Raw genomic sequence first — 23,416 nt, 5'->3', positions numbered from 1 at the left:
GTTAAACAGTGATAACTCAAATATGACATCATACTGCTTGGTGGTATATGGCTGAACATCTTTTACTTTAATAGCTGTGTATTTATTTTAATGTGTATTAATATTTACCTCTTTTAAGGCATCCCTTTTTTGACAAGAGACCTAGAAACATTCTTTAGTTCCTGCTCTTCATTCCTCCTCAAGCCAAGTCCTGTCAGTTTTTTCTTCCCAAATACCTGTTGGCTTTACCCTCTACAATTACTTTTTTGAATGGAATCTTTAATCCATTTATATTTTATTGTTGTTATTTACTTGTATGTAGTTATGTCTGTCATTTTGTTTTCCTTCAGTTCATTTGCTCAGTTGTGTCTGACTCTTTGCGACCCCATGGACTTCAGCACAACAGGCTTCCCTGTCCATCACCAACGCCCGGAGTTTACTCATACTCACGTCCATTGAGTCAGTGATGCCATCCAACCATCACATCCTCTGTCATCTCCTTCTCCTTCCACCTTCAATCTTTCCCAACATCAGGGTCTTTTCAAATGAGTCAGTTCTTCCCATCAGGTGGCCAAAGTACTGGAATTTCAGCTTCAACATCAGTCCTTCCAGTGAACACCCAGGACTGATCTCCTTTAGGATGGACTGGTTGGATCTCCTTGCTGTCCAAGGGACTCTTCAAGAGTCTTCTCCAACACCACAGTTCAAAAGCATCAATTCTTCGGCGCTCAGCTTTCTTTATAGTTCAACTCTTATATCCATACATGACTATTGGAAAAACCGTAGCCTTGACTAGATGGACCTTTCTTGGCAAAGTGCTGTCTCTGCTTTTTAATATGCTGTCTATGTTGGTCATAACTTTCCTTCCAAGGTGTAAGCGTCTTTTAATTTCATGGCTGCAGTCACCATCTGCAGTGATTTTGGAGCCCCAAAAAATAAAGTCTGTCATTGTCTCTACTGTTTCCCCATCTATTTGCCATGAAGTGATGGTCGGACAGATACCATGATCTTAGTTTTCTGAATGTTGAGCTTTAAGCCAACTTTTTCACTCTCCTCTTTCACTTTCATTAAGAGGCTCTTTAGTTCTTCGCTTTCTGCTGTAAGGGTGGTGTCATCTGCATATCTGAGGTTATTGATATTTCTCCCGGCAATCTTGATTCCAGCTTGTCCTTCTTCCAGCCCAGAGTTTCTCATGATATACTCTGCATATAAGTTAAATAAGCAGGTTGACAATATACAGCCTTGACTACTCCTTTTCCTATTTGGAACCAGTCTGTTGTTCCACGTCCAGTTCTAACTGTTGCTTCCTGACCTGCATACAGATTTCTCAAGAGGCCGGTCAAGTGGTCTGGTAGGTATTTCCATCTCTTGAAGAACTTTCCACAGTTTGTGGTGGTCCACACAGTCAAAGGCTTTGGCATAGCCAGTAAAGCAGAAGTAGATGTTTCTTTGGAACTCTCTTGCTTTTTCAGTGATCCAGTGGATGTTGGCAGTTAGATCTCTGGTTCCTCTGCCTTTTCTAAAACAACCTTTTCTTGAACACTTGTTCACAGTTCACATAATGTTGAAGCCTGGCTGGGAGAATTTTGAATGTTACTTTACTAACGTGTCAGATGAGTGCAGTTGTGCGGTAGTTTGAGCATTCTTTGGGATTGCCTTTCTTTGGGATTGGAATGAAAACTGACTTTTTCCCGTCCTGTGGCCACTGCTGAGTTTTCTAACTTTGCTGGCATATTGAGTGCAGCACTTTCACAGCATCATCTTTCAGGATTGACACTGAGACAGTGTAAATACCCTTTCTCCCTAAAAGCTTTGATCACATGGTTTTCTTGTCCTGGATGATGCTGGACTTGAATCAGTTATTACCATCATGGAAGGAAAAAGATGATTAAAATTTTAGTAACAATTTCTAGGAATTTCAGTTTTAGTGTTTCTGAGAGCGCTTTCTTTATCCAGTAGTGATGATTGTAAGATACTTGGTAGTTAACCTGCTTATGTCATGGGTTTACTTTTCATATGTTTTTTTAGGTTCATGTACTGGACAGATTGGGGAGAAGTACCAAAGATAGAACGTGCTGGAATGGATGGTTCAGATCGCTTCGTCATAATAAACACTGAAATTTACTGGCCAAATGGACTGACTTTGGATTATGAGGAACGGAAGCTTTATTGGGCAGATGCAAAACTTAATTTCATTCACAGATCAAATCTGGATGGAACGAATCGGTAAGATTGCCTTATAAATTTATTTTTAAACTTTAAGTCAGCCCCATGATAGAGTAATCAAATTATAAAGCCTAATTTTATCAAGAAGTTGTTAACATATTTCTGGCTTAAGTGTCAACGGGGAAGAAGAATAGATGTTTAGTTTACTTTCTAAAAAGGGAATGACATTTCTCATCTGTCTTGGTGGCATTTAGAATTTATGGACTGTATTTGCTCCTCCTTTACTCTGAGCTAATTTAGTTCTTCAGTGGTTCTCAATCAGGGATAGTACTTCCACTCTCTTCCAGAGTGTTTCGAAATGTGCGGGGAATTTTGGTTGACACAGAGACTGGGAGTATTGCTAGTATTTTAGTTCCCTGGCGGGCCAGGGATACTAAACATTCTGTAATGTGCTAGACTCCTAATAAGACAAAGAGTTCATCCTTCAGAACTGCCCACAGAGCTTACAAGCTGTTTGTGGAAGCTTATTTGATAAACCTGTAAACCAGGACAGGGTTGGCCAATTTTTCCTGTGAAGAGCCAGGTCATTATATGCTTTGTGGGCTATATCTCTGTTGCAACTATTTACCTCTGCTGTTGTGGTGTGAAAGAAGGTATATGGAATACTTAAGGGTATGGGCATGGTTTTGTTCCTGGAAAACATTTTTGAGCCAGTGGACTCTGGTTTGCTGACCTCTAGATCAGGAGAAAACCTCCTGCATGTTTGCTGTATCCTGGTATCCACAGAAGACAAAGATATAATGTGTAAACATGGAATTCCTACTCAGATGATGTTCAGATTTTTTAATTTAATTAATTAAGTTTTTTATTGAAGAGTAGTTGATTTACAAGGTTGTTATGTTCATATTTTTAAGGACCCTTGATGTCCTTGTGTTTGGAAGATTATTTGGGTTTCTAGTGGTCTCATTCTAAGACCCCAGCAGAAACAGAAAGCCTTAGATAATTGAAAGAATTTGTCAAAGTGAAAAGATCTGTTGCCGTAGATAGTTGCACTATTTTTATTTTTTTCTTGTGATGAGAACCTTTAAGACTTACTGTTTTAGTAACTTTGGAATGTTACAAGGCTATGGTTTTTCCAGTGGTCATGTATGGATGTGAGAGTTGGACTATAAAGAAAGCTGAGCGCTGAAGAATTGATGCTTTTGAACTGTGGTGTTGGAGAAGACTCTTGAGAGTCCCTTGGACAGCAAGGATATCCACCCAGTCCATCCTAAAGGAGATCAGTCCTGGGTGTTCATTGGAAGGACTGATTTTGAAGCTGAAACTCCAATACTTTGGCCACCTGATACGACGAGCTGACTCATTTGAAAAGACCCTGATGCTGAAAAAGATTGAGGGCAGGAGGAGAAAGGGACGACAGAGGATGTGATGGTTGGATGGCATCACTGACTCAATGGACATGGGTTTGGGTGGACTCTCTGAGTTGGTGATGGACAGGGAAGCCTGGCGTGCTGCGGTTCATGGGGTCGCAAAGGGTCGGACATGACTGAGTGACTGAAGTGAACTGAACTTTGAAATATGTAAGACAGTATTATTAACTATACTTGCAATGCTGTGGATTACATTCTCAGGACTCAACTTTTTTTTTAAATACCTAGAAGTTTGTTTCATTTGTTTGTTGTTTAGATTCGGCATATAAGTGAGATCATACAGTATTCCTGTTTCTCTTATTTCACTTAGCGTGATGCCCTCAAAGTCTATTCATGTTGTCACAACTCACAATACTTCATTCTTTTGTATGGCTGTTGTACGTATATAGCATATCTTCTTTATCCATCTCACCATCAGTGACACTCGGGTTGTTTCCTTTTCAGTTCCTGTTGTGAATTAGGTTGAGTGAACATAGGGATGCATGTATCTTTTCAAGTTAGCAGGGTATGCCGTGGTTGTTAACTAGACTTGTTGTAATCATTATACAGTTATATACAAGTATCAAATTATTATGCTGTAAACCTGAAACTAATGTTGTATGTCAATTATACCTTAATTAAGAACAAAAGAAAATTAGAAAAATCAAAATTACATGGGGGATTAAACAAGATTCTCCTAAACAACCTGTGGTTGAAGGAAGCTGTCAAAGGAAATTAAAAAATATCTGGAGACAAATGAAAATAGAAATACAACATACCAAAACTTATGCGTTTCTAAGTGAGAAGTTCATAGTGATAAATGCTTACGTTTGAAACAAGAAAAGTCTCAAATAAACAACCTGACTTTAAACCTCAAAGAGCTAGATAAAGAAGGACAAACTAAGCCCACAGTTGCTAGAAAGAAGGGAATAACAAATCAGTGTGGAAATAAATGAAATAAAGATTAAAAATACAGTAGGAAAGATCAGTGAAAAAGCAAGAGTTGGTTTTTTGAAGAGAAACAAAATACACAAACCTTTAGCTCAACTTAATAAGAAAGAGAGGAGACAAAATCAGAAAGAGGAGACATTACAACTTAAATACAAAGGATCATAAGGGACTACTGTCAACAATATGTGCCATCAAATTGAACAGCTTAGAAGAAAGGGATCATGATTGAATCATGAAGAAATAGAATATTTGAACAAACCAATTATTTATAAGGAGATTAAATCAGTAATCAAAAACCTCCCCAAAACAAGTAGAGGACCAGAAGGCTTCACTGGCAAATTCTACCAAACATTTGAAAAAGAATTATTACCAGTCTTTCTCAAAGGCTCCTGAAAAACAGAAGAGGAGGGAATTCTTAAAAACTCATTTTATGTGGCTAGCATTACCTTGATACCAAAACCAAACAAGAAACCTACAAGAAAAGAAAACTACAGGCCAATATTCGTAATGAATATAGCTGCAGAAGTTCTCAACTCAGAACTAGCAAACTGAATTCAGCAGCACATTAAAAGGATCATACTCCACGCTCAAGTGGATACAAGGATTGTTCAGTATATGCAAATTACTGTGATTCAGCACATTAACAAAATGAAGAATGAGAATCATGTGATCATCTCAATAGTTACAGAAAAAGCATTTGATAAAACTCAACATCCATTCATGATTCTCAGCAAAGTGGGTATGGAGGGAACATACCTCAACAGTGAAAGCTATGTATGACAAACCCACAACTAATAATATATTCAAAAGTGGAAAACTGTAAGTTTTTCATCTAAGGTCAGAGTAAGATAAGGATATTTACTCTTGCCATTTTTAATCAGCATGGTTAGAGGTTCTAACCAAAGTAATTATGCAAGGAAAAGAAAGAAAATGCATCTCAGGAAAAAGGAAGAAGTAAAACTATTTGCAGATGGTCTCATGTTATACATATGAAATCCTGGAAACTCCACCACAAAACTGTTCTAAGTAATAAACAGATTCAGTTACATTGCTGGATACAAAATCAATATACAAAAATCACCTGTATTTCTGTATGTTAATAACAAACTGTCAGAGAAATTAAGAAAATAATCTTATTTATTGTATCATACAAAAAAAATACCTAATAAGTGTAACCAAGGAAGTAAAAGACCTATGCACTGAGAACTATGATGCTGATGAGAGATATTGAAGAAGACACAAATAAATTGAAAGATAGTTCATGCTCACAGACTAGAAAAATTAATTTATTAAAACATTCATACTATGGAAATCCATCTACAAATGTAGTGCAGTCCATATCAAAGTTCTAGTGCACTTTTCACAGAAGTAGAACAAATAATTCTAAAATTTGTGTGGAACTGCAAAAAACACAAATAGCCAAAGGAATCTTGAGAAAGAATAAAGCTGGAGGCATTTACACTTTCTAACTTCAAACTATATTTGTAAACTGTATTACTCAAAGTGGTATGGTATTGGCATAAAGACAGACACTAGATCAGCAGGATGGAGTAGAGAGCCCAGAAACAAACCCATGCGTATTTGGTCAATCAGTTTATGACAGAGGAGCCAAGAATGTTCAGTGGGGAAACTACTGTCTTTGGTACAGTTACTGTAGTATCTTCATTACAGTTACTGTAGTACCTTCAGCAAATAGTGTTAAAAACTGGATATCCACACCCGAAAGGATGAAACTAGATCCCTGTCTTATACCACACACAAAATCAACTAAAAATGAATTAAAGACTTCAGTATAAGATCTGAGACCATAAAATTTTGTAGAGAAGAAACAGGAGATAATCTTCTTGACATTGTTATTGGTTATGATTTTGTGAGCATGTGTTTGAAACCTCAAGCAAACAGTATGGTGCCTCCTCAAAAAATTAAAAATATTACTTCCATATGATCCAGTAATCCCACTTTTGGAATTCTTATCCAGAGGAAATTGAAAACAATCTTGAAGCAATCTCTGCACTTCCATGTTCATAGTGGCATTATTCACAGTATCTAGTACATGAAACAATCAAAATGTCTTGTCAGTGGATGAATGGGTAAAGAAGATGTGGTATATACGCATTCAGTAGAATATTGTTCAGCCGTGAGAAGAAAGGACATCCTGCTGTTTGTGGTCACGTGCATGACTCTGAGGCCATAAAGCTCAGTGAAATGAGCCAGATAAAGGAAGGGAAATATTGTGTGGTTTCACATGTATGTGGAATCTTAAAAAATGTCACAAACTCATAGAAACAAAAGAAAACTGGCTGTCAAGGAGTTGGAGGGAATAGATGTTCCCATTTAAAAAACCCTAAAAAGGAAACCCCTGTCAGTGTGTGAGATACGATAAATAGCTGGGTGAGTATTCTTGCATGTGTGTATCATATCATCACTGTGTACAGTTTATCATTCAGATTTGTTTGTTGATTATACCTGGTAAAGCTGGGAAGAAAAAGGAATGAAAAACAGAATAATGTTTTCAGGTAGAAAACTCGCCAGAAAAATCTGATTATAGAACAGATCAAGTGAAAGGCGCTCAGTTCAGTTCAGTTGCTCAGTCGTGTCCAACTCTGCGACACCATGGACTGCAGCATGCAAGCCTTCCCTGTCCATCACCAACTCCCAGAGCCTACTCAGATTCATGTCCATTGAGTCGATGATGCAATCCAACCATTTCATCCTCCATTGTCCCCTTCTCCTCCTGCCTTCAATATTTCCCAGCATCAAAGTCTTATCAGATGACTCAGTTCTTTGCATCAGGTGGCCAAATTATTGGAGCTTCAGCTTCAGCATCAGTCCTTCTAATGAATATTCAGGATTGATTTCCTTCAGGATTGACTGGTTGGATATCCCTGCAGTCAAGGGACTCTCAGGAGTCTTCTCCAGCACCACAGTTGGAAAGCATCAATTCTTTGGAGCTCAGCTTTCTTTATAATCCAACTCTCACATCCATATATGACCACTGGAAAAACCATAGCCTTGACTAGAGGGACCTTTGGTGGCAAAGTAATGTCTCTCCTTTTTAATATGCTGTCTAGGTTGATCATAGCTTTTCTTTCAAGAAGCAAGCATCTTTTAATTTCATGGCTGCAGTCACCATGCAGTGATTTTGGAGCTCTAAAAAAGAAAGTCTCTGTTTCCATTGTTTCCCCGTCTGTTTGCCATGCAGTGATGGAACCGGAAGCCTTGATCTTAATTTTTTGAGTGTTGAGTTTTAAGCCAACTTTTTCATTCTCCTCTTTCATTTTCATCAGGAGGGTCTTTAGTTCCTCTTCGTTTTCTGCCATGAGGGTGGTGTCATCTGCATATCTGAGGTTATTGATATTTCTCCCAGCAACCTTGATTCCAGTGTGCTTCATCCAGCCCAACGTTTCTCATGATGTACTCTGTATATAAGTTAAATAAGCAGGGTGACAATATACAATCTTGACGTACTCTTTTTCCTATTTGGAACCAGTCTGTTGTTCCAAAGGTGCTCAGTCGTGTCCAACTCTTTGCGACCTCATGGACTAAACAGTCCATGGAATTCTCCAGGCCAGAATACTGAGTAGGTAGCAGTTCCCTTCTCCAGGGGATCTTCCCAACCCAGGTATTGAACCCAGGTCTCCCACATTGCTGGTGGATTCTTTAGAAGCTGAGCCACCAGGGAAACCAAAGAATACTGGAATGGATAGCCTGTCCCTTCTCCAGCAGATCTTCCCGGCCCAGGAATTGAACCGGGGTCTCCTGCATTGCAGACGGATTCTTTACCAACTGTGCTACCAGGGAAGCCCAGAACAGATCAAACCTCCACTTTAAAATGCACTATCACTAATTGAGACACCAATATTACATATCAAAGACCAACAGAAATTAAAATGAGTAAGTTCAGAGATGAGATTCCAGAACTGAGGAAAGAATTATAAATAAAAGAAAAAACTAATTTCAGAAAAGCCAACTAAACTAGAAGGGACACAAGAGTGATTAAACCGAAAAGATTTTAAATTGAAGTTGAAAAGGGGGAAAAATTAAGGACTAAAAAGAAATGTAAAAAGATAAAAAGAATTTGAGAGAAAGTGACAAAAATAGGCAAAGAAGAAAAAACACCTAGATAAAAAACCCTGTTAGGAAGATAACCTAAGCAAAGTAAGAGAACAAATATGAGAAACTGTAATTCAGGAAAAGTTTCTTAAAAGGAGATTCGAATCTACAGATTGGTAAGAGAACATTATGTACTTGGTAATACAAGTTAAAGCAAACAGCACCAAGATATATTTTAGTAAAGTTACCCTGTAGAAAAAGGAGAATATTTTCTGGGCCTTTAAGAGTAAAATAAATGATTTTTTAAATGGAAAAGAAAATTAGATTCACATTAGGCTTTCTCACAGCAACACTCCCTGTCAGAATTAAGTGAAATAGTATTTTTAAAAGATATTCAGAGAGAGTGTGAGCCAATGATTTTTTCCTCCCAGCAAAATTGACTTTCCTTATACAAAGCTATAGATGGACTGTTATGAACATGAAAGAAATCAAGAAATACTATTTCCCTGAGTCATTGTGAAAATGGACTAGTGGCTGAGCTTTAGATAATCACAGTGATGAGCAAGATAACAAAATAAGGCTTGGTGAAGCGCAGTAAACATATAATTAACTTGTATGAAAATTAAAGGATGATTAAAATGCAGAGTAAGGTATGTAATGACTGTATGTTTAGATAACGTAAATAAAGCACCATTCTGAAAAATTGGAATGAAGGGACTTCCCTCGCCATCCATTGGTTAATTAAGGTGCCACAGCTTCTACTGCAGGGGATATGAGTTTGGTTCTTGGTTGGGACACTAAGATCCTGTAGGCTTTGCAGCATAGCTGAAAAAGAAAAAATGGAGTAAAATAAAAATCAGAGTGAGAGTTACAGGTACTATATACAGAGATTTTCTTTAACTCTTTATGGTGATTACATTGGTGTATTGGTATTAATATTTTTAATTTTGCATCAAATAAGTGAGCAATTTTTGGATATATTAATTTAGTTGCCCATGAATATGTAGAACTCTCCGTATGGAAGAAAAGATGTATAGATGTAGTATTATGGAGTTTAAGAGAAATTGATAATTCTGAGTTTTAATTGAGAATACTGGTGTGAGCTCATTAGTCATTGTAAGTTATAAAAATACACACAAATATGTATGTTTATTTCTTATGACCACTGATGAGGACTGGGGGGAAAAAAAACCACCCAGATTGTATTCTTGGAAAACTGTTCCACCTTAAAAGAAATCATATCTTTCAGGTTAACCCTAAGTCTCTTACAGGAAATATCCAAGTTGAGCTGGGACATTATGTCATAGTGGATAGCATGGAAGCTATTAATAGGCTATTAGCGTCATTTCATAAAGCCCAGAGAAATAACTTGAAAAGCCTCTCTCTGGTCAGAGATTGATTGAAACCCACCAAGTTTGTTTAAATCCTTGAGTTCATACTGATTTTCTTTCTTTCTTTTTTTTTTTTTTAAGAAAAGGAAGTAAGTTACTTTCAGAGGATGAAAGGGAACCAACCAATTCATTAGCTTGGTAATAAAGAGAAAGAATCAAGCAATTTATCCCCCCTTTTCTATAGGAATCTACCAGTAGCTAACAAATTAGTAGATACAAAAAAGCTATTCCAGCTAGTAAACGAGAAATGATTAGAATATCAGCATTTTATTACTTTGTGAACTGTTCAATCTAGGCATTGAACATCAGTGGCTGCTTCATCATAATAAGGAAAAGAACAGACCCTGTTTGCCACCTGATGGAAGAAAAGAGTGTCAGCCCCTTTTATCTTGCCAAAAGGATCAATTCATTAGAAGTCTGAGCAGCCTTGGAATTTGCAGGAAATTTGCGGGAAAAGTAGAGGACAGGGAAACCTTGACCTGCACTGTGGGTATGCGTCAGCAGATTCAGACATATAGGTCAAATAATATGGGTTGTTGAATAGATAAACTGCAAAGATGATAAGGGAACTTAGAGATTAAAACGGACATAGAAAAGAAATTTACGTTACTAAAGGGGAAAGGAGGGATAAATTAGGAGTTTGGGATTAAAATATGCATACTACTGTATATAAAATAGATACCTAACAAGGACTTACTATATAGCACAGGGAACTGTATTCAGTATTTTGTAATAACTTACAGTGGGAAAGAATCTTGAAAAGAGCATATATACATATATCTTACATATATATATAATTGAATCACTTTGCTATACACTTGAAACTAGCAAGACATTGTAAATCAGCTGTATTAATATTTCAGTTAAAAAGAGAGACTGAAAAGAGGGTGGGTGAAGGCATGAATAGGCACAGAGGATTTAAATTTAGGACAGTGAAAAAACTTGTATGGTAGTATAATGATAGGTATATGTGTCCAGACCCATAGAATGTACACCACCACCAAGACTGATCTTTAAACTGTTGACTTCAGGTACTGTGACTTTGCACTTGATTTCAGGTCTTCCTGTAAAGCCAGAGTAGTTGAAACAATGAGGTACTAAATCTGAGCATAGATAGATGTCAGTGGAACAGAATAGGGTTCAGAAGATAGTGTACTTGTATATGGTTAGTTGACTTTGTGACATAGATATCTTGGATGTAAATACACACTTTTAATCGGCCTTGACAGACACTGAAGAAAAATAATAAACTTTAAAAACTGGGAGGAATATAAAAGCTCTCTCTGTGAAAAATTTTAAATTCCTAATGACCAGAGTCAGGTTTTCAAGTTATGGTTATTAAAGTTATGAAGGTTATTAAAGAACGCTTTGGTTTTTCAGTGTTCCTGTTCAGCTGCAGTTGGAAATGTGAGGGATGGTTGGAGGCAAGTGTAGAGAACTGACTAAGAGCCAGATCACACAGGGTCTAGTATTCTAAAATGAGGCATTTGAATTTTAGCCTGTAGGTGTTGAGAGTCATTGGAGGTCTTCAAGTTGCAGATTGACATGGATGGATTTGTCTTTTAGAAATACTTTTGGTAGTTGTGTAGAGAATGAAAACTAATGATTTCATTTCCTTAAGTCTTCCAGTTAGTCATCATCATTCTCCAGAAAAGTACAATCTCGTCACTATAATTTACATGATCTCATTTATTTACCTTGTTTTAGACAATATTCTTACCACTTCCGCCCTTGTCTGCTATGCCCCAATCCTGTCAAACCGCTTGTGGGTCCCTGATGGTGTTTATGATGGCTCCTAGGTTTCTGCTTTGAATGGCTTATTCAATGGAAATGCCATTCAGTGAGATAGAAGATTCAGGAAAGGAGGATAGATTCTTTTTCCTTCCTTCCTTTTTTTTTTTTTTTTTTTGATGTAGAAAGAGAATGAGATTGAATTCAAATTTGGACATGTTTGCATTTGCATTTGAGTTGCTAATGGAAAACTATGGTGATGAAGTCTGGGGCGCTTTGGATGTATGAGCCTGCAGCTCGGCAGAGTAGTCTCTGAGGGAGACTTAGATTTATAGCCATTATCAAGTTAATGGTTGTTAAAGCCATGGACTGTAAACATAGGGGTATTTTGCATCAGTGCTAGAGACTTAGGCAGAGATAACCACATACCAGATATGTTGAAGAATTTCTTCAAGACTGAGGGATGTCCCAGTCTGAGCTGCTCCTGATCAGCCATCCCTGTTTGCCTGGCTTCCAGGAACACCCTCAGACCCAGGCAGATCAGCATGGTTGGTCATCTACTGATCTTGTGAAGAATCTGCTTCCCACAGAAGCAAATTGAAGAGATTTACCCGCATAAACAGTAATAACCACAATTATAGAGATGGAGGGCTGAAGGTGAGGCTGGTGAGAGGGAGGTGGGATAGGGTAGAAGATGGGCCTCATCTGGATTCTCTTAGCACCTCTGGGAAATACTGAATATACCAGACACTAAAGGACACGCACCTTATGGCAACCCAGCTTGACATGATTGAACATGTTAGGCAAAGATCAGAGGTGTAGTTAAGGCTGGCTGTGAATGAGTTCAGTGGTGCCAGAGAATAAGCAGGATCATGATATCAGCAGAGTTCTTGGTGTTAGCAGAACACTGCAATTCAGTGAGTAATGAACCACACTCTCAGGAGAAATACAGAATTAGGTTCCCGCTAGACTGTGGTCAAAAAATTTGTGTCAGCCGATGATTATATAATTTTTAAAATATATGTTTATGTTTAAAGATGCTTTATTTAATATATAATGTTGGCAATATGGGTTTTTTAATTATAGCACATTCAGTGAAGTGTTTTATAGCCTTTAAAATGAATATAAAAATATGAAACCAGTATTTAATAATATGATGAAAATCTTTACAATACATTATGAAATGAAGGCAGGTCATTATGATGCGCTAAATACTGGGCATTTACAGAAATTCATTTTTTGTTAAAAAAAAGAAAAAGTTACAGTCAGATGTTGTTTAAATAAGATGACAGGATGCATTGGAGTCATTCAGAATACATAAATTAACCATTTTTCCTCAGGGCATATTAATCATTATTAACATGCAACAATGATGGGTGGTAAATGCTCTTTATTCATGGTTTGGTGCAGCACGTCAATTGTTAGGCTCAGCTGTTTTGTTTTGTCCTGTTGGGGGCTGTGATTTAGAGCCAATGAATTTTTACCAAATTATTAATTGTAAATTCCATTGGTTAGTTGGTTTCCTTTTCTATCTTGGTTGGTTTCATATTCTGCCTTAGCTCTTTATAACAGAAACCAGTTTTCCATGCCTTGACCATTGGAAATCGCTTGTATTTGTGTATATACATGTACACATTGTACATGTGCACCTAATAAAGGAATGGAAAGATACACTTTGTATTTCTATTTCCAGTTTTTTTTTCTAGTGAACATATATGTATTCCTCATGTAATTAGGAGAAAATGATTACTTTGGAAAAAGTAATACCAGATTTTGCCAGTGTGGTTTACGGTTTCCTTTATGCTTCTCTTTTGCCTCTACTCCAGAAGATACATTAATAACTTTACTTCAATCTGTTTTGCCTATAATCTTCTTGAATACAGTTTAGTTTGGTCTTCCTTCACATGAGGCTCAGTTAAGTATTAAGATCCTAGTCAAGTCAATTGTGCACCGTTAAATTCAGTTATTTCTCTTATTATTGAGCTGTAAGAATTTTATGTATTCTAGATATGAGTTCTTCATTGGATATATTATTTAGAAATAAAAGTTCAATCTATTAGCTTTTTTTGGTTGTTGTTAAAAGTGTTTTTGAAGTACTGAGAACTCTTTGCTTAAACCAAAGTCACAAGGATTGATGCTTTTCTCTTCTAAGAGTTTTACTGTTTTAATTCCTTACATTTAGATCTGTGATCCACTTTATGTATGATGTCTTACGCTCTTTTATTAATTCATTTCCAAATATTTGTTTTTTTTTATGGTGTTATGAGCAAATTATTTAATAAATTTCAGTTTTGCCATTTTTCTCAGCACCATTTATTAAAGAAACTGCTTTTTCTCCGTTGGCTGTTCTTGGTTCCCTTGCTAAATATTAGTTGGCTGTATCACTTTTTGTATTTTTCACTGCTAGTCTGTAGAAATTTATTTCTGTATATTGATCGTGTATGCTGCAACCTTGTTGAATTAAGTATGTCTGAGGCTTTTTTTTTCTTTTAAATTCTTTAGTGTTCTCTGCATACAGAATCATGTCATCTGTGAATAATGACAGTTTTATTTCTTCCTTTCCCATCTGGTTGCCTTTTAGTCTTAATTCATAATACTCACTAGACCCTCTGCTGAATAGAAGACATTCTTGCTTTGTTCCTGATCTTTGGGGAAAAGCAGTGATTTCTTTTTTTTTTTTTTTTGGCCATTGAACAGGATCTTGGAGAATACTCTTTGTATGATTTCAGTCTTTTAAAATGAATTGATACTTGTCCTAATGTTCAAAGTTCCATATCCTTGATGATTTTCTGTTTAGTTGTCCTACCTTTTAATGAGAATAGGATTTTGAGATCTCAGACTGTTACTGTTGTCTTATTTTTTCCTTCAGTTCTGTCAGGTTTTGCTTCATTTGTTTGGGGCTGTTTTTAATTGTGTATGTTTATAATTGCTATATCTTCATGATGATTTGATTGTCATTATAAAACATGCTGCTTTATCTCTAGTAATATTTTTTTGTCTGAAAGTATGTTTTGTCTGGTAGACCACTCATCTCACTTAGGGCTACTGTTGGCTTTCAGTAAATTTGGGTCTTTGGGTATGTGTGTCTCTTGTAGACAGTATACAGTTGAATCTTGTTTAGTTTTACCCAGTTTAACAACCTTTGCCTTTTATAAACATATATGCACACACATATAATATGTATAATAATATATAAGATGTTTTCTGTAACATCTTGCAGAAAAACCCAAATGAAGTTTTTGGTTAACCCAATATGTTAATTATTTCTTAATAAAACAGAAAAAATCATGAAAAAAAAATTCTTTCTCTTCACCAGCTGTTTCTGTTTCCTTATCTGTTCCGTTTATTCACTCTTGTGTCATTTCTAGTTTATAATTCATTGAAGTGACTTCTGACTCTTTCATTAGTTCTTTCACCTCAATTTGAGGTTTTAAATTTTAATTTTTGTTATTCTTTTATCACTAGTATACTACTTTAAAGCATTTAAAGTATTTTTGCAATAGGTTGTAAAATAAACTATTTGTTCTAGAGCCAGTTTTTCTGGCATATTTGTATTGTCTTTAGGGATGTTATTTTCTTTATTCTTTTTTGTTTTTAATATTAACTTTTTATTTTATTTCTTTGGCCACGTCTGTGGCCTGTGGGATGTCAGTTCCCTGACCAGTGATTGAACCTGTTCCCCCTCCACTGGATGTGCAGAGTCTTAACCACTGGGCCTCCAGGGAAGTCCCTTTAATATTAACTTTTAAAATGAGACTTGATCTTATTATATTTTTATATTTTTACATGAAATTGTTTTTCTGGAACTTGTTGAAGAAGTTAGAATTTATCATAACTTTCACTTCACAGAAGTCTTGAGTGTGTGTGTTTGAAAAGTTGGCAGCTTGCTTTGTGAGAACTCCTGGCTCTGTTCCCTTCTGCCACTTTCTTCTGCACCTTATTTTCCATTATTTCTCTTGCACTGTCATCCTCACTTTCATTCTGTTCCCAGTGGTGTATGGTCAGATTGGGGCCTTTGTCTGGAAGGGAGCTCTGTTGGGTCAGTGAGAGAGTTGCTTGTTAGTATGCCAGTCCCTTCCATACCATCCGTCCAGTCTTTGTATTCACTCCCTCTCCGAGTGGCCAGAGCCATTCCTTGTCAGCTGCTATTCGCAGATTGTTTTGTGAAGCTTTCCATTGCTATCTGTTTGTGTGTTCTCCTGGGCCTGGATCTGCCAAATGCCCTATTTTTTTCCTTCTGCACTTCTCTTGCAGAAGTGCTGATGCAAATCAGATCTTACAGCTGTTGGTAGTTTTCCTTTCTGTGTCTAGGGTTTTGTGGTAATACCTTCTTACCTGTCTTCGTTGTAGGTGTGGTCCATGAGGTTTTGGTTTCCCCTCCTAGTTGTTCTGTTTTCCTGTCAAAGACTTGTAGAGATTTTTTCAAATACTATGCTGCTCCCACTGTTGTCATATTTTTAGGTGTTATGAAAACCTCACTGTGATGTGGAGAGACTCTCCTCTAAGGTTAGGTTCAGATGTCAGAATTTATCATAGTAGCGCTTTGGTGTGATTAAGTAGATTTGTTTCCGACACAGATGGGGAGTTCTGAGTCAGGGGCAGAGGACAACTTTCTGGGAGGAGGTCCAGAAACAGAAAGTGAATACAAGTGCACAAGTGTTTTATAAAGGGCAAGTCTGGTTGGTGCAGAATTTGAAAGAGGCACCTGTCAGCCGTGGAATCTGAAATAGATAGCAAGTGCACACCTGTACTTGGGATACTGGCGAGAATGAACTCTTAAGAAAATGATGGACAGGTGGAGGAGACGATGCTTAGAGGTTGCCAGCACTGCAGCACAACATCACTTGGGGTCTTGGTTTCTTTCTTTTGGTGCCCATTGTAGTGATCCACTTGTTAATTCCTGTTACGGTTGAGGCGCACTACTGAAGAACCGGGCTTCAATCTTGCCTGCCACGTTTGTTCTCAGTATCCATGATCAACTCCTTTTCACTTGAATTTCCAGGGGAGTAATCCCAACCAGAGGGAAGACAGGTGAAGACAGTGTACACTAATCTGTGCTTTCAGGAACAGATTACCATTGGCTAGACAAATTACCAAAGAATATGACAATGAGTGATAGCCATCTTAGCTGTGCTTTTTGTTAATTTCATATTTCATTAAAAATGTTTCATTTTATCAGGCATTCACTGAGTGATAAATCTAACTAATTCATACATACTGTATTGTGTGAGATCCTGGGAATATAAATAAGCCAAAGTCTAGTATTTACTTGATTCTAGTAAGCTTTTTATTGACTCAAAAACTAGCGCATGAAATGTTTACTAAAATTGTAAAATATTATCCCTGTATCAGAAATACTAAAATACTGAAAACAGACATCCTAAAGTTGAGGAGCCATTTATGAAATGTTTATTAAGTACCAAGCATAATGCCTAAATGCTTTTTCATATATTATGATTTAATCTTCACAGTAATTCAGGTTAGATTATCATTTTTTAATAACAGGTGAGGAAAACAGAATTTGTGGAAATAAGTTACTGTAAGTGCAGGGGGACATTTGAACTCAGTTCTGTCTCATTTCTTGTTGTTCAGTTGCCGGGTCAAGTCCAACTCTTTACAACCCAGCAGACCACAGCACGCCAGGCTCATTTCTTATCAGTACATAAATGCTTTCAGTCAGGTTGTAAAATGCGTATATCTTTTAGAGAAGGATTTTGGCTATTGCTATCTGTTTATTCTTCTGTGTTAAGTTCATTAGAGTGAATTTTAATTTTTTATTTAAATACAAAGGACTTAGACTTTTTTTCCTCCCCAAAGTCTTTCAGAGAACTGATTATGTAATTTCTGATACTTTAAGATGTCTAATGAAAGCCTAAGTAATTTCATCTTTAGTATTACTTATATTTCTCAATCATGTTACTTTACTTTCTTGGCAGCTTCTTAGAACTCTCTCTGTTTATGTTTTACCTTAATGAATTTTGGGATACTTAGGTGTAAAATATGCAGGCCTATTTAAATTTGAACTTGAACTATGATATCACTCAAATAGTAATAGTCATTTTAGTAAACGTTATAAAGCTGTTCATTTAAAAAGTGAAAGAAACCACTTTGGAAGTAGACATTGTGACAGTTGTTATTGGGAAATGAGAGAGAAAGTAATATGCTAGGGAAGTCAGAATTAAGAAAAATGAGAGGAGAAAATTGTGGTGATGGGTGGCATAGTTGTGAGGCTTTAAAATAGAAAGTTTGTGAAACTAGGCATTCTAATCTTGAATAAAGTTATTTAAAAATCTGGCTCAAATTTTAAGCACCTTAGGCTAGAACCATTCCATGTATTTTGCTAATTCTGCTTAGATGAAAATGATCTTACTGCTCTTTAATTTAGTATAGGTGGTCTGTTAGGTATTAGAGATCATCAGATAACCTTACGGACCTAAAAGTTGGATTGTCTTTGAGTGTGTTATCCTTTATTTCTCTTTAATTGCTTACATTTTCCTCTTTCTCTCCTCGCTGAGTGATTTATGAAAATATTAAGATTTGGTATTATGAAAATATCAAAGCATTTATTTTCTTGATTTATTACTGTGGCTTAAATGTAATTTATTCATTATTCAAGAATTTTCTTATTTACTACTCATATAACTCTCCACGAGACTGCAAAGTTCTGTGTCTTGAGTACTGGTCAGGCTCTCTACCTCTCCTTCCATATAGTTAGGATTGCTTGTAAATTTGGGGATCTGCTTTGTCTCTTGAACACATTCTGCCAGTGGTTGGGCTTCCTCTTTGCCCCCTGGCTTGTGGAGATGAAGTAACCATACAGCAGAAAGCCAGCTAAGATGATCATTTGCTGAAGCTAATCTGGGGTTTGCAGAGAGAGCTCTCCCAGAATGACTTTCTAGCCTCATGTGCATGTTTTTACTTTTCATTTATGAAAGCCGTAAAAAGTGACCAAAGAAACAGGCTCAGATTCTTTGTTCCTCCACATGAAGAAGGGAGAAACGTACTGCTAATTAAAACTACTTCCCAGTGACAATCTACACCCTGGGATTTTTCATTTTGCTGGCCTTTCTCCTTCTGATGACATGAATTATGTGGAAGGACGTGAGATGGGAATTGACAGCAGCGCTAGTACATTAGCGTTCCCTTTGTCTGCTCGCTTGGAGTGTACCTGGCGCCTGATGCCAAGTTAGAAACCATTCTTGGTTGGGGAATTTGGACACCATGAATTCAAATAAGTTTGAATTTACTCTGTGACTATTTTTCATAGGTATATTTGACCTTAAGGTACGTGTTATCCAGGATTTATATGTGTTAATGTGGACTACAAGACCATTTCAATGGGAGTGATAAAGTTTTGATTAAAAAAGAAAATTTAGAAATGTTTGCGCTTTTCTCTTTGGGTTACTAGGCAGGCGGTGGTTAAAGGTTCCCTTCCACATCCTTTTGCCCTGACGTTATTTGAGGACACATTGTACTGGACTGACTGGAATACACATTCCATTTTGGCTTGCAACAAGTACACTGGCGAGGGACTGCGTGAAATCCATTCTAACATCTTCTCTCCCATGGATATACATGTCTTCAGCCAACAGAGGCAGCCAAATGGTGAGTGATCTTGATTTTTAAATTGCAAGTTGGAATAGCTTTGTAGCATTCTGATGTCTGGCTTTAGTGAGGGGGGGCAAGAAGAGAGAGGATGTATTCAGAGTGGGAAGGAATAAAAAATTGGGAAAATGTCAAAATTCAAGGTAGACAATAGTCTAAACCATTTGTAGCTTAGTATCTATCACTGCACAGCACCTCAGCGCTTTGTTTTAGTCTAGGGTTATGAAGGTAGAGAAGAGAGACAAAAAAAGAAATTGAAGATAGCTCATATGTTAAGATTCTGTGCAAATACATTTCGTATTCATATTATTTCTCACTAATGAGTGATTTCATCCATTGTATGTTTAGAAACAGACACTCTCCTTGAATGGAAACCTTCATTATTAATTAATGTAATTATTAATGTAACTGGTCATTTACATACCTCAGGTTGCTTCAGTAAAGTACTTGCTTACCCCTTTTCTGTGTATATCTCCCCCTCCTTTTTCTCCTGTTTCTGGTCACCCTTCATAATGATTTGGACTGTGACAGCTGACAACAGTTTCTTGCAAGAGAATGTTAAGTGTTTGGCACTTGTGTGTAAATAAATGTCTGACATGTGTCTGAGTGTATTTCAGATTGTATTCCAGAGCCAAAAATGCAGGGCTTTTGGATTATGCATTACTTTGTATTAGCTCCTTCCATTTACGGGGAAATAGTCAAATATTGAATATGTCATATTGGAATTCAGTGATCATGAGTTCATAAAAATGTTTTAAAATGTTTGTGTTACTCTTTTGTAAAAAAAAAAAAAAGAACGTTTAGTCACTTGTATAAATGTTTTACTCTCGGCTTTTTAATGGCACTGTTGATCCTTTATGTTTTACTTGTTTGAGAATTTGCAGTTATCTATGATACTGCCTTTTGTCTTTGATATTTTTTGTTTCCATGTTGATTTTTCTCTATGAGTATTGTTTATATCCATCCTCTTCTATTGTTTCTTCAGATTTTCTAATTAATCTCTGCTTCTCAGTTTCCCCTTTTAAAATCCATCATGCCTACCTTTTCCATGTAAATCTTTCCACAGTGTGGCTCTTCTTGACTCTCAGTGCCTCCACCACAGACATTCCCTTCTCTGTGCTTCTTCAGCTTTTATTGTTGTTAGTCAAATCTTTAATCTTCAGTTACTCTGATCACCTTACTGTCTCACACAGTGTGCAGCCTCCAAGCTTTCATTCATGTGGTTTTACCACACTTGAATGTCCTCCTATCTGTCCTTCCTGTCTTTCAAGGCTTCTGCCATGTCCTGTATCTACCATGAAGCTTTTCTTCAGTTCTTCAATCCTTTAGTGATTTACTTCCCATTTGACTCTATGCTTATTTACAGTCTGAATGTGCACGATCTCAATTTCATTGTTCTGTACTGTTTTCCATTATTACTGTTCATGAATTTTGGCTTACTGGCTAGATTGCAAGCTTTTTTGGGGCAGGGGCAGCCTCCTTTACTTCTTGTGTATTCCTCTTTGGATACAGAATGCTAAGTAGATTTTTCACTGTTTAATTCCCTTCCTTGCAGATGGTCTGGTCGTCAAGCACCCAGATGACATTTGGTAATAATTTGGTTTATCAGAGGTGCTCATGTATGGTCGTTAACCTTTGTGTACCTAGAGTGGGGGAGGTCATCCATAATCGTTGGTATTAATCAGTGTGATTTACATTTGACAGCTACAAATCCATGTGGAATTGATAATGGTGGTTGTTCCCACTTGTGTTTGATGTCTCCAGTCAAGCCTTTTTATCAGTGTGCTTGCCCAACTGGGGTCACACTCCTGGAGAATGGAAAAACCTGCAAAGATGGTAAGAAGTTGGTTGCCACGAAGGAAGAATTTTAGATAGCAATTGGGATTCTATATGATTTATTTCATTTGTCTGTAATAAGCTCTGCAAGTTACAGTGCTTTGGGAGACTAGTCACTTAATCCCTCAGTCTTCACAGTTGCTTATATAATGGGAGTGTTTTGTGTTTTATGGCATCTCTTGAATATTATTTTATAAATTATTTTAGTATTTTAGCTGAATTTTTAACATGCAGTTTTTTTTTTTTTTTGTTTTGTTTTTTTTTCACTTATTTTTATAACGTGCACTTTTTTGGGGGAAAAATAGGTGTCATTTCTCTTCTCTGTCAGATCTCAAAGTCATGAATATCACAGTTGATTCTTGCAGAAATGAATATTCTCATAAAGAATATATTTTTAACAGGTAGCATTTGTAAATAAAGAACCTCTGCAAGGAAAAGATGTTTATTAAACTTTTAATTATAAAGACTATCATGGGATAGATACATTTTCTGAAAAATGATTGAATGATATTTTTAATTACCTTTTAACAACAGAGAAGTGCCTTCAGAAGAAGAAAAGAATTCCTTATTGTTCTGCTCAAAGCAGCCTGTTGCTATACTTAACCAGCACACTGCCTCTTCTCCTTACTCTCAGTTCCCTGTAGAGAGAGGGCATGTTGGAGAAATGCTCTGATTTAGGACATTTCAAGGTAACATTGGTTTGGGAGAATGCCAGTTCTCTTTTTCTTTTTAATGAGAATGTTGTTCTTCATTCTTAACCCTGTGGATCACCATCTGGTTCTCTAGCCACCAGCACGACCTGGTAAGAAAATTGTTACATTTAGCAGTGGCTTCTTTATCTAACTCTGAAAAGTAGAAGCCTTTATTTAGGAGTGGGTTAGAGTTCCTGGAAGGGGGATCAGGGAGTCAGAGAGATGGGATTGAGTTGGTGTACAGGATATTTGTCATGACTTGGCATTGATAAATTATCCTCCTAGTCAGAGGTGAAACTGGCTGATTCTTGTGAGAGGTTTCCATGGCAAACAATAATTTGGTTTCAATTTAAAACAAAAGGTTTTTGTGATGTTGCTTTTATGTTAAAAAATGTAGCCTGACTTTAAAATAGAGGATTTATTTTAGCCATAGTGGTCTGCTTATAGCCTTCAGTTCAGTTCAGTCGCTCAGTCATGTCTGACGACTCTCTGTGACCCCATGAACTGCAGCACGCCAGGCCTCCCTGTCCATCACCAACTCCCGGAGTCCACCCAAACCCATGTCCATTGAGTCAGTGATGCCATCCAACCATCTCACATCCTCTGTCGTCCCCTTCTCCTCCTGCCCTCAATGCCTCCCAGCATCAGGGTCTTTTCCAATGAGTCAACTCTTCGCAAGAGGTGACCAAAGTATTGGAGTTTCAGCTTCAACATCAGTCCTTCCAATGAACACCCAGGACTGATCTCCTCTAGGATGGACTGGTTGGATCTCCTTGCAGTCCAAGGGACTCTCAACAGTCTTCTCCAACACCACAGTTCAAAAGCATCAATTCTTTGGCGCTCAGCTTTCATTATAGTCCAACTCTCACATCCATACATGACCACTGGAAAAACCATAGCCTTGACTAGATGGACCTTTGTTGACAAAGTAATGTCTCTGCTTTTTAATAAGCTGTCTAGGTTGACAGCCTTAGAGCAGTGCAAATGTACCTGTTTAACGAGCATTTTAATTTCAGATATACATTTGGCATGTAGTAGCCTTAAGTTCGGAGAAGGCAATGGCACCCCACTCCAGTACTCTTGCTTGGAAAATCCCATGGATGGAGAAGCCTGGTGGGTTGCAGTCCATGGGGTCGCTAAGAGTCGGCCACGACTGAGCGACTTCACTTTCACTTTTCACTTCCATGCATTGGAGGGGGAAATGGCAACCCACTCCAGTGTTCTTGGCCTGGAGAATCCCCGGGACGGGCGCCTGATGGGCTGCCGTCTATGGGGTCGCACAGAGTCGGACACGACTGAAGCGACTTAGCAGCAGCAGCAGCAGCCTTAAGTTAACTATTTTGTTTCGATCACCTTGCCAAAATAACAGCTTCACTTCTAAGACTTCTTTGTTTGAAGAGTTTGTGGCTGGCTCCTTTTGGTAGGTAGCGGAGGCAGTGAACTGTATAAAGTTACTCCTGCTTGGTGCCCACTGTGGCATTTAGGGCTGTATTCTCCCCAAGGTAGGGTTTATTTATAATTAATCCATGAGTCAAAAAGCTGATGCTGAGAGCTTCTTCTCTCCTCAGTTTTTTCTACTATAATTCCAGATTAATGCTTGAAG

At 37.3% G+C, this 23,416-nt stretch overlaps 1 protein-coding gene across 5 annotated transcripts in view; it reads left to right on the top strand.

Moving 5' to 3' along the window:
* The window catches only part of LRP6 (LDL receptor related protein 6), a 173,303-nt gene that overhangs the window by 73,201 nt on the left and 76,686 nt on the right, over positions 1 to 23,416 (top strand). For 4 of the 5 annotated variants that reach the window (XM_043439796.1, XM_043439797.1, XM_043439795.1 and 1 more), the window contains exons 3-5: positions 2,008 to 2,205; positions 19,089 to 19,285; positions 20,990 to 21,121. In XM_043439796.1, the coding sequence (XP_043295731.1) occupies positions 2,008 to 2,205; positions 19,089 to 19,285; positions 20,990 to 21,121 (527 nt within the window). The remainder of the gene's footprint in view (positions 1 to 2,007; positions 2,206 to 19,088; positions 19,286 to 20,989; positions 21,122 to 23,416) is intronic. The other variant, XM_043439798.1, reaches the window with a different exon arrangement.

Source organism: Cervus canadensis, chromosome 21 (genome assembly GCF_019320065.1).
Source record: "Cervus canadensis isolate Bull #8, Minnesota chromosome 21, ASM1932006v1, whole genome shotgun sequence".
Lineage (NCBI taxonomy): Eukaryota > Metazoa > Chordata > Mammalia > Artiodactyla > Cervidae > Cervus > Cervus canadensis.
This window is presented reverse-complemented; position numbering and strand designations above follow the sequence as displayed.